The sequence below is a fragment of the Megalobrama amblycephala genome, linkage group LG3 (assembly GCF_018812025.1).
Source record: "Megalobrama amblycephala isolate DHTTF-2021 linkage group LG3, ASM1881202v1, whole genome shotgun sequence".
Classification (NCBI taxonomy): Eukaryota; Metazoa; Chordata; class Actinopteri; order Cypriniformes; family Xenocyprididae; genus Megalobrama; species Megalobrama amblycephala.
In genome coordinates, this window is record NC_063046.1 from 56,607,740 (window position 1) to 56,619,921 (window position 12,182).

Genomic DNA, 12,182 nt, shown 5'->3' on the forward strand with positions numbered 1-12,182 from the left:
CATTTCCTGGGACTCAAACCCATGACCTTCTGACGGCAGGCTCTGCTGTCTGCACTATTGGAATGCTCAAAATTAATTAACTTGGCTTTTAAGACTGTCATTTTCAGATTGAGAAGCCCAACCGTGGAACACAAACACCTGTTTCCACGCGTCTTCTGCGAAATTCACACTTTGTTTCCACCCACAATTCTGCAAACTTCACTTTCCACAGCAGAAGTGATCAGTGAGCGTTACACTCACCTTGCCTTCATGCTAATTAATCTATGCGGTAATTCTAAACTGAATCTGCCTTTGAATTTCACAGCTGGTTGATTTAAGCTGCTGTGAACGCAGAAGTAAAGCTTCAGACTCAACCAACATCTGCTTCAATTCCGAGATCATTGATTGAAAACACATCAGCTCTGTTCTAACTCTAGTGAGCTGTCTTTTGGAAAAATCCAACCGTATAAGTGAGGGAAATGTGCTACATTAGCAGCGGCTTGTGCAAAATAGTGAACAAACAGTGATCACAAAAGTATACACAGTATAGCTAACAATGTCATACTCTAATAATAAAATATAACACAAACAAACATATAATTATGCAGTTCTAATTATGATCCTTTCCAGTGTTGAATTCAGTGTTATTTTAGTATTTATATACTTTTATAGTGTTTATCAATATTTTAAATGAGCTTTTATTTTATATTTTACACAGCAAAATCTCCAGAGTTAAATCAACTCTGCTCAGACTACATATGGTCCCTCTCTAAATAGTGTTAAAATAACACTAAAGCAGAGTTAAAGTTAATGAGATAATTAAGCAATTAATTAAGTGATGATTGTGCATTAGTGATGAACACCTGCTGTTAACAAGCATAATCACTGAAGAAAAGAGAAACACAAGAGACTTAAGTCACAGCCTTATTAATTGCTTAATTATCTCATTAACTTTAACTCTGCTTCAGTGTTGCTTTAACACTATTTAGAGAGGGACCATATGTACTCTGAGCAGAGTTGAATTAACTGTAGATTTTACTGTGTAGTTTTGTTTTGATCATTTTTGTTGTATGATTGTCATTTTTATTAGTTTATTTTACATTTTTGTTTAGCAAATATTTATTTATTTTTATTTCAGTTTTAGTTGTAGTAATATTAGTACTCAATTTTCTTTTTTTAAGTTTTAATTACATGAAATGTCATTAAAATGTTTTTATGGACCCTGTTCAATGCTGAAATCAGTTTATCATTTTAATATTATTTGTATACTAATATAATGTTTATTAATATTTTGAATTAGATTTTCATTTCAGTTTTCATTTTAGTTTCAGTAGTTTTAGTCATTTTGTTTAATGACTGTCATTCTATTTTTTTTTTTTTTTTTAATAATTCTATTTAACGGTTAATACATTTTTATTTCAGTTTTATTTTCAGTAATTTTAGTACTTCAATTTAGTTTTACTTTTTTTTCCAGTTAGTTACCAAGGCAACATTTATTTGTATTTTTAGTGTTATTTTATTTCAGATTTTTTTCAGTTACCAAAAATTATTTTTAGTTTGAGATAACAATAAAAACACTGATCGAAATGACACATACGTCTATTTATAATCATTGTCTATGTTCAAAATAGCATACTAACATTTTTTTTAATTTTTTATATAGTATATAAGCGATATAAATCATGCCATTTTTTTTGTGTTTAACTACTAAATTTGCTAAAAAAAACTAGTACTGCCAAAAGTAGTACTGCACAATGCAATGTATTTTTCCATGTGACACGCATCTCCTTCTTGACTCGTTATTTGTTTTTCCTGCCAAAAATAAACATATTTATTTCCAAAATGCTAACTGGATGTCACTCGCTGGATTAATTATCATATGAGAACATCCATTACTTTCATGTGCTTCTCAGAGTATACCAATTGTAAAGATGCAGACGTACAGTCAACAATGCTTAACCGAAATCTTGTGAGACACTGTCAGTCGAGATTCCCTTGATTGTGCGACATTGGGCCGAGCCAAAGAGCTTTAATACGCGAATGGCAAGATCAAGATACTTTACAGATTAGGGAACCTGAAGAGGCGCTAACAGGAGCTACTAAACACTGAAAGTAATGTGCTGATCTGCAGGAGCTCTGTGATCTCAGGCAGGTGCTGCTAAAGATGGCTGCCGTCAGACAGAATCAACCTGCATTAACATTCAGGCACCAACAGAGATGGGACGACAGACCTTCCTGCTATTTATTTTTATCTATTCCCATCCCTCGCTCTTCCTCTGCGAGACTCAATAATTCATGGACTACACACACACACACACACACTTGTTCCACTCAGGCCTCTCTGCTCTTTACTCATGCGGTGACGAAAAGAGTTTGTGCGCAATCACAACTACAGTCATACTGAAGGCCAAGTCCTTCAAGTCTAAACCAGATTAAAAATACCTTTTACCCTGTCTAAATGTAAAAACATGGCATGTTGGGAATGAGCTTGTTTTCCTTGAGTCTTTCTCTCATTGGTGACAGCAGAGGTGTTTGAATGAAGTGTTATGGCATGAGAGAAATAAATTATGTCAGTGGTGTATTATTATTATGCACTACCATTCAAATGTTTGTCGTCTGTAAGCTTTTATTTTTATATTTTTGAAAGTAATCTCTTATGCTAAGGCTGCATGCATTTGATCAAAAATAATAATAATAATACTATTGTGAAATTTTATTACAATTTAAAAGAACTGTTTTCTATATGAATATATTTTAAATGTAATTCATTCCTGTGATGCAAAGCTGAATTTTCAGCATCATTACACCAGTGTCACATGATCCAATATACTGATGTACTGCTCAAGAAACATTTCTGATTATTATCAATGTTGAAAACAGTTGTGATGCTTCATATTTCGGTGTAAATTGTGATACCTTTTTCTTCAGGATACTTTGAGTAATAGAAAGTTCAAAAGAACAGCATTTATTTGAAATAGAAATCTTTACTGTGACTTTTGATCAATTTAATGCATCCTCACTGAATAATAGTATTAATGCTTACAAAAATCGTATTGACTCCAAACCTTTGAATGGAAATGTTGGTTACAGAACCTTAGATTAATATGTATTTTTGATAATCTAGTCAAATAAATGTTCAGAAATGAAAGGTAAATCAACTTGTGATTAGTTCTACTTTCCTTTTTCTTTTAGAACTTGAAACTAAAGCTAAAGATAGCATTATTCATAATAAATCAATGACAATCAGGCAAAAATGATGCGGTAAGATTTTAGTGATGCAATTTGTCTGTCCACACCAGACGTGAATCACAAATCTCAGCCAATCAGTAGAGAGGGTGGGTGGGCTCTTTCTTCAAGCGCACTGCTGACTCACACTCACGGCCATATGGATAAGTACATAATCAAATGAATAAAAAAAAATATATATTAAATAAATAATTTTAACATTATTCAAAATACATACTCAGTGACTGATACAATCTTTGTCATGCAATACACTTGTTTGTTCACAGTTTAAACGCTCTGAAGATTTAAGGAAAATTACTTGTATAGTTTTTGTATCATTATTACTTTTAAGGCCACGTAAAATGATATTCAAATTCAAATAACTTTTTTAATATTATAAAATCTATATATAAATAAAAATATTATTAAAAATGGTTAAATCAGTATCTGATCTGTTAGCTGCTATGTTGCAGAATTAGAATTTTGAGAATTAGGTGACCGGTTGCACTGTATCTATACAGAATGCATCAAAAAATGACACATTATGGAAGTAAGATCTGTCACAAATGCCATTTGGTGTTGACTTTAACCAGCAAATTACCATGGTCATCTATCTTCTTCAGAGAGTTGTTGAGTTTTGTACTTGTCAAAAGCATAGTTCACCCAAAAAAAGAAAATTCTGTCATTAATTTCTCCCCCTCAAGTTGTTACAAACCTCTATGAACGTCGGAAACAAAACAGTTGATGGGCCCCATTTTTTTTTTTTCCCTTACTATGGAATTCACTGGGGCTCATCAACTGTTTGGTTACACATATTCTTCAAAATATCTTTTGTGTTCATCAGAAGAAAGAAATTCATATGGGTTGAAACAACTTGAGGGTGAGTAAATGATGACAGAATTTTCATTTTTGGGTGAACTATCCCTTTAAGTTTTGCTGGTAAACAGCCTGGTTAAATTCACCCAACAAACCAGCAGTAACCAGCTCAGAAATTCCTCAACACTCTCAAAAGTCCATAAAAACAGGGTTCAATGTACTGTGTTAAAGGGTTAGTTCACCCAAAAATGAAAATTCTGTCATTTATTACTTAGTCTCATGCCGTCCCACACCCGTAAAACCTTCGTTAATCTTCGGAACACAAATTAAGATATTTTAGTTATTTTAAATCCGATGGCTCCGTGAGGCCTCCATAGGGAGCAATGACACTTCCTCTCTCAAGATCCATAAAGGTACTAAAAACATATTTAAATCAGTTCATGTGAGTACAGCGGCTCAATATTAATATTATAAAGCGACGAGAAAACAAAATAACGACTTATTTAGTGATGGCCGATATCAAAACACTGCTTTAGGAAGATTCGGAGCATAAATGAATCAGTGTATCGAATCATGATTCAGATCGTGTGTCAAACTGCCAACGGCTGAAATCATGTGACTTTGGTGTTCTGAACAGCAGATTCGATACACTGATTCATTTGTGCTCCGATGCTTCCTGAAGCAGTGTTTTGAAATCTAAATAACTCGTTGTTTTTTGTTTTGTTTTTTTTTGGCGCTCCAAAAATATTCTAGTCGCTTTATAATATTAATATTGAACCACTGTACTCACATGAACTGATTTAAATATGTTTTTATTACCTTTATGGATCTTGAGAGAGGAAATGTCATTGCTCCCTATGAAGGCCTCACGGAGCCAACTAAAATCTCTTAATTTGTGTTCTGAAGATGAATGAAGGTCTTACGGGTGTGGAACGGCATGAGGGTAGGTAATAAATGACAGAATTTTCATTTTTGGGTGAACTAACCCTTTAATAAGGAATTTTCCATATTGATTTTTCACAATGTTTTGAATTTCTCTTTGCATTTTGCTGTGTTTTCAGGTTAAATTTAATGGATAATGTCCTGTTATACAATTTCCATTTCTTTTCAGCTTTTCTTGTACAGTGTACGACACTCTTTTGAGCAGGCCATTTCTGACATTTTGAAGTTTTTGATCTGTCTCATACAAGCAAAAGTGGATTAATCTTTTCCTCTGGGTTCAGTAGGATGTGATTTGTGTAACTGATGTGCTTCCAAAGCCTCTTTCACACCAAACACATATGACACTTTGAATAAAACAGAATAGAAACTATAGATTCCTGTGGAGCCATTCACAACGATGACGAACATCCGCTTTGTAGATTTCACTTGCACATCAACACAGATTCTGTATTTCTTAAACTCTGTGCAATAATTAAATACACATTAAATGATACATATGCGGTTCATGGACTGAGAGGTGCATTATTCTTGCATCAACTATGGTACCGATTTTGCTTTTGTTCAGCCTCACGATTATTTGCTTGAATAGATGCTTCATTGTGCTTGGTGTGAAAGACCATGAGAGTGTCAAATTTTCTGACTGATACTAAAGCAATCCGTTTTCTTTGGGTTTTCAGCTGCAGAAAAGGGAGCGTTCATGTCGATATTTTGTCCAGGTATTTTTCCTCTTTATATTTATACCACTTTCATCCTCACATCTGCCACGGCTTCCATCCCACTGTGTATGTGTGTGTGTTTGAACTCATGCATTCATCTTCATTTGCACTTAAGCCATGATCCTCGTGTTTTTCTAAGGTCATGTTGTTGTCAAATGAGGCCTTGACCAATTTTAACCTTCACATTTGCAAATTACCCATAATAATCCACATGCTCTTAAACACTTCCATGAGTGAACGGCACCTACAATCAGGCCTGGTCACAGTGACGGCATGTGAAAAAAGAAGTACACTTTAGCATACTTTTAATTATTATGGAAATAGTATACTTTAAACGAATATACTTAACACCCTGACACTTAATGGCATGATAATTGCATTTTTATTAAAATGTATTATAGTTTAAATGTATATTAAATGCAGTTAGTTGACATTTAGAGTACTTCTATGACTCATTTAAGTAGGACTTAAGTTACATCTATATTATGTATATTTATAATTACTTATATTGCCTTTGAAATATGATTAGTGTCTGCAGTATATACAGCATTTATGGTAACCTAAAATATATTTTAATTTAATTTATATTGAAACTTGTATGTCATGTATTTAAATATATATTTTAAGTACACATTTGTGATGATGAAGTTATAGTTTAGTGCATTTAAAATATATTAACTTTAAATTAGGCCTATATTGAAAAACACTTTATAGTTTAAAATTATAATCAAGTACTTTATATGTGCTTTAGTATGTTAGTCATCACATCAAAACAAGTGCACTTCTTTAAAGCACCAAAAAAGTTTATTAAAACATAATGATTTAAAATGTACTTTAAAGTAAACCTTTTATTTTGACATTATTACTAAGTGCACTTTTTTAAAGTGCTCTTAAGTATTTGGAAACATAGTCACGAAAGTGTGCTCTCTTTAAGTACACTTAAGTGGCCTTATTTGCAAGTACAGTTTTTAAAATTGTTCCTTTAATAATTGAAGGACGCATTCAAGTGCGCATTCAGTATTTCTTTTTCACAAGAGCAGCATATCCACGAAACAAACCAAATGGAAAAAGGGTTAGTTCACCCAAGAATGAAAATTCTGTCATTAATTACTCACCCTCATGTCGTTCCACACCCGTAAGACCTTCGTTCATCTTCAGAACACAAATTAAGGTATTTTTGATTAAATCCGAGAGCCCCTCTATAGACAGCAATTTAACCACCACTTTCAAGGTCCAGAAAGGTACTAAAAGCATTGTAAAAATAGTCCACGTGACTGTAGTGGTTCAACCTTAATTTTATGAAGTAACAAGAATGTCATTCTCTTATGATGTTTACGTTCAGCGCTTCCATGTTCTACGTCAGAACGCCAACTCATTATTGGCCGGCTCCTGCGTCAGCATCACACGCATGTGTTGTGCTGCTCACGTGAACAGCGTTGGCCAATACTGAGCCGGTGTTCGGACGTAGAACCTGGAATCGCTGACGCTTTGTAAAATTAAGGTTGAAGCACTGCAGGGATGTGGACTATTTTAACAATGTCTTTAGTACCTTTCTGGACCTTGAAAGTGGTGGTTAAATTGCTGTCTATGGAGGAGTCATACCTCTCGAATTTCATCAAAAATATCTTAATTTGTGTTCCGAAGAAGAATGAAGGTCTCACAATTGTGGAACAACATGAGGGTGAGCAATTAATGACAGAATTTTCATTTTTGGGTGAACTAACCCTTTAAAATTATCAGTCAGCTACTGTACTAATCTAAATGCTGGAGTAAGATCAACTTTCGTTCACTGCCTCATTATTGCCCATAGTTTTGTGTTTTTTGCATGAACGAGAGCAGCTGTGCTTGCTGACTTTAAAGCAAACTAGTTTCAGCTCTAGGTCACATTTTTAAGCTATAGGTTAGAATTAACTGTTTTTAACATTGATATTAATCAGAAATGTTTCTTGAGCAGCAAATCAGCATATTAGAATGATTTCTGAAGGATCATGTGACACCTAAGACTGGAGTAACGATGCTGAAAGTTCATCTTTGCAACACAAGAATAAATTACATTTAAAAATATATTACAATAGAAAATATTGTACGGAAATTAAGGTTTCGGAAAGCACAGCTGGTCTCAGATCAACAGTTGCCTGCAGCTTTTTACTTGGGCTCTGCTGCTGCTGACACCCCCATCAGGTCATGTGATTGTCAACTTTCTCAGCATGCACTTGACATTTTTTGAGCAGCTATCTTGACCCATCAGAGGTCACGGTTTCTGCCTTCAACATATGACATTGATGAAGTCTGCCTTGAATGTGACATGTGAGGCGAGTGCAGGCAATGCATTTTTATGCATTAGTTCAGATGTTAGAGATCATGATGCTACTGAAGATGCAGGTAACTCCTTGTTTATGACTTAGCAATGCTGCTTTCACATTAGAGCTTGAATTTTGAATCCAGATCTGTTTGGTGGACTGTGAAACCAGTTAAGTGTAACTTGTGGAAACGGTGGTGTAAAAGTTAGAGGTGTCCCAAATATAATTCACTGATAACTGGGAAAATATAGTTATTTTCAAGCATTTTCCAGCCAATAATGTACAAGTAAGACCTCACCAATCTCATTTGGCAGTGTGTGCAAGCGTGACCTGGAAATATACAAATTATAGCAAAATCAGTATGCTATGGCACTTTATGAGGATTATTTCAAGATCTACTCAATGTGTAGGATTTAGTTTGAACTTGTTTTCACTTGATTCAGTTTGTTTTGTAAAGTAAAAAAGCAAAAAAGTGACAAAAAGCCACATCTACATTAGTTGTACATATATTGTTCACAGGAGCGTAGCCATCATTTCAGAAGTGAGGGGGAGAGACATGTTGGGTGTACCAGTTTTTATCTGATGTCTAATTTATACATATATATATATACATATATATATATATATATATATATATATATATATATATATATATATATATATATATATATATATATATATATATATATATATATATATATATATATATACAAACCCGATTCCAAAAAAAGTTGGGACACTGTACAAATTGTGAACAAAAACAGAATGCAATGATGTGGAAGTTTCAAATTTCAATATTTTATTCAGAATACAACATAGATGACATATCAAATGTTTAAACTGAGAAAATGTATCATTTTAAGGGTAAAATAAGTTGATTTTAAATTTCATGGCATCAACACATCTCAAAAAAGTTGGGACAAGGCCATGTTTACCACTGTGTGGCATCCCCTCTTCTTTTTATAACAGTCTGCAAACGTCTGGGGACTGAGGAGACAAGTTGTTCAAATTTAGGAATAGGAATGTTGTCCCATTCTTGTCTAATACAGGCTTCTAGTTGCTCAACTGTCTTAGGTCTTCTTGGTCGCATCTTCCTCTTTATGATGCACCAAATGTTTTCTATGGGTGAAAGATCTGGACTGCAGGCTGGCCATTTCAGTAACCGGATCCTTCTTCTACGCAGCCATGATGTTGTAATTGATGCAGTATGTGGTCTGGCATTGTCATGTTGGAAAATGCAAGGTCTTCCCTGAAAGAGACGACGTCTGGATGGGAGCATATGTTGTTCTAGAACTTGGATATACCTTTCAGCATTGATGGTGCCTTTCCAGATGTGTAAGCTGCCCATGCCACACACACTCATGCAACCCCATACCATCAGAGATGCAGGCTTCTGAACTGAGCGCTGATAACAACTTGGGTTGTCCTTGTCCTCTTTAGTCCGGATGACATGGCGTCCCAGTTTCCAAAAAGAACTTCAAATTTTGATTCGTCTGACCACAGAACAGTTTTCCACTTTGCCACAGTCCATTTTAAATGAGCCTTGGCCCAGAGAAAACGCCTGCGCTTCTGGATCATGTTTAGATATGGCTTCTTTTTTGATCTATAGAGTTTTAGCCGGCAACGGCGAATGGCACAGTGGATTGTGTTCACCGACAATGTTTTCTGGAAGTATTCCTGAGCCATTGTTGTGATTTCCAATATATATTTATATAAGCCAATATATATTTATAGATATCCAATATATATATATATATATATATATATATATATATATATATATATATATATATATATATATATATATATATATATATATATATATATATATATATATATATATATTGGATATCTATCTATATATATATATATTAATCTCATCTCTTGCTTTGAATTGGAAATCAGTTTGCTTTTAATAAGAAATCAAACACACTGCTGAACAATAACCAATTTCTAATACTTTTCCCCTATATTTTATGACAATTTTATAATTGGTTTATGTACAACAAACACTTGTGCATTAAATCCTCATGGATTTTATACAATGTAAAAATAGTAATAATAATAAAAAAGATCACAGAATAAGGCAGAAAATACAGTACCTATCAAAAGTTTAGAAACATTACAATTGTAATTGCACAATTGAAATATATCTCTTCTGCTCACCAATGCTGGATTTATTTAAAGGTGTAATATATAAGAATTTAGCAGTAAAATATCCAAAAACCATTAGGCCAGTGTTATATATTTTGTTCACTTAAGTACTTACAATTTCCCATATGTTTACAACTATTTGTAAATCGTGAGAAAATTGCAATTTTAACCAAGGCTCCGGGACGTGTGAGGAGTAGCCTCGGTTTCGGGTTTTATTTTGTAGAAACCATGGAAACACCAAAGATGTTTTAATATATTACACGTTCTAATAGACAAGGGAAATATTGTTTTGATATATCTATATACAGAAAACTAATTGTTGTTATATAGCTCAACACGTTTAGTCTTATTGTTTAAATCAAATTTTCTTGATTTTTTTTCTTTACAATGCCTCAGAGAAAAACACTATTTTGTGAAGTAGCTAACATAGCATAATCAGATGCAGCTTTATTTTTAGTAACAGTAATACAGAATTTTCTCCATCATACAATACATTTTAAAATTAATTGCATGCCATTTATCAACACAAGCCATCCAGCATTTAATATGATATTCTTAAATCGATCTATCTCACAGCAACCGCCGAGCGAATGCACAGAGTAATGTTAGAACATCATTTTCAACACACTGAAATATATCTAATATGATAAACAGAGATGCGTACATTACCTCATACTCATGACCGGAAAAGCGGAAGCAGCGCCGTCGACTGTGGCATAATAAAAGTTCCGCTGCTCGTGAGGCGTGTGTTGCGCAATCGCTCCAGTGGCCTCGTTCAGCTCCCACAACACTCGGTCCTGCTCTGCTTCATACTACGGTAATGTTAATAATCACATCCATGAACATGATTTCTGCCCGAGTCCTATCCCGATTATTTTCCACCGGCCATTGAGGAGAAGGATGCATTAAATTTATCAAAAGTGGCAGCGACAGTAAATGCAAATAAATGTTCACTGAACTTTCCATTCATCAAAGAATTCATAAAAAAAATAAATCTATTAGAATGATTAATGAAGGATCATGTGACACTAATCATGCTGAAAACTCAGCTTTAAATCACAGGAATAAATAAATTTTAAAGTATATTCACATAGAAAACAGCCATTTTAATTTGTAATAATATTTTGCAATATTACTGTTTTTGCTTTATTTTGTTTTATTAAATAAATACAGCCTTGGCGAGCATAAGAGACTTCTTTTAAAAACTTTAAAAAGGTTGTCAACTAGCACTGCATTATTCATATACTTGATTGTCAATAAATACCTTGAGATGGCTTGAAAAACACACATAATCCATATATTGTCACCTTCGTGTGTTTATTGTCTTCACATTTGTTTCTGCATTCTATTCAGCTGCTGCTACTGCAAATAGCTGAATTACTTCTACAAAACCGTTTTGGACCTTCTAAGAGAGAGCGCCCTTCGGCTTCCAGTATAAATGAAACATTACACGAGAGTGAGCGCTCCATAATGTTTAGATCGCCTCGTTTTAGTGAAGAATAAACCGACAGGTCATGCATAGACTTGTCTCTTTGAATTTAAATCAAGGTTTATTCACATTGGCCTCTATGTAAACACACTTGCACACAAATCAAGTATGAAAACATCACGAGTGTGAACTCCTCATGATTTTTGATAAGAATTTAATGAGTACAAATCAATGGATTTGCTTTCACTGCTCAGTAGAAGAGAGAGTACAGTCATTCTTGACAAGAAGACCAGTGTATTTCCACTGAGAGCTGAGAAGTGCAGAGATTTACTTTTTTCTTTATTATATTTGTTTCGTGCGGCAGCACAGTGTTTGACTTATTAATAACAGTGATGGATCAATAACCGACCTGATCCGAAGTTAAGAATAGATTTCTTGAGCTGTGTTCAGAAACCAAAGCCCTTCACTGAGCTCCGTGTACATTACGGGTACAGAGTGTGTTTTTCTGAGGGGAAATGGGTTTGCTGTTTAAACTATTGATGCCCTTTCACAATCAATAAACGACCCACAACAAACTGAGCTGCATCAGATGTTGTTCTGACTGAAAGGGATGTTTATACG

The 12,182-nt window shown here is 34.0% G+C and overlaps 1 protein-coding gene across 15 annotated transcripts in view; it reads left to right on the forward strand.

Moving 5' to 3' along the window:
- LOC125265745 (adhesion G protein-coupled receptor L3-like) overlaps positions 1-12,182 on the forward strand; it is a 391,922-nt gene that overhangs the window by 292,402 nt on the left and 87,338 nt on the right. For 10 of the 15 annotated variants that reach the window (XM_048186153.1, XM_048186154.1, XM_048186155.1 and 7 more), the window contains one exon: positions 5,640-5,678. The exons of the other annotated variants lie outside the window; for them this stretch is intronic. In XM_048186153.1, coding sequence (XP_048042110.1) covers positions 5,640-5,678 — 39 coding nt within the window. The remainder of the gene's footprint in view (positions 1-5,639; positions 5,679-12,182) is intronic. 15 annotated transcript variants of the gene reach the window in all.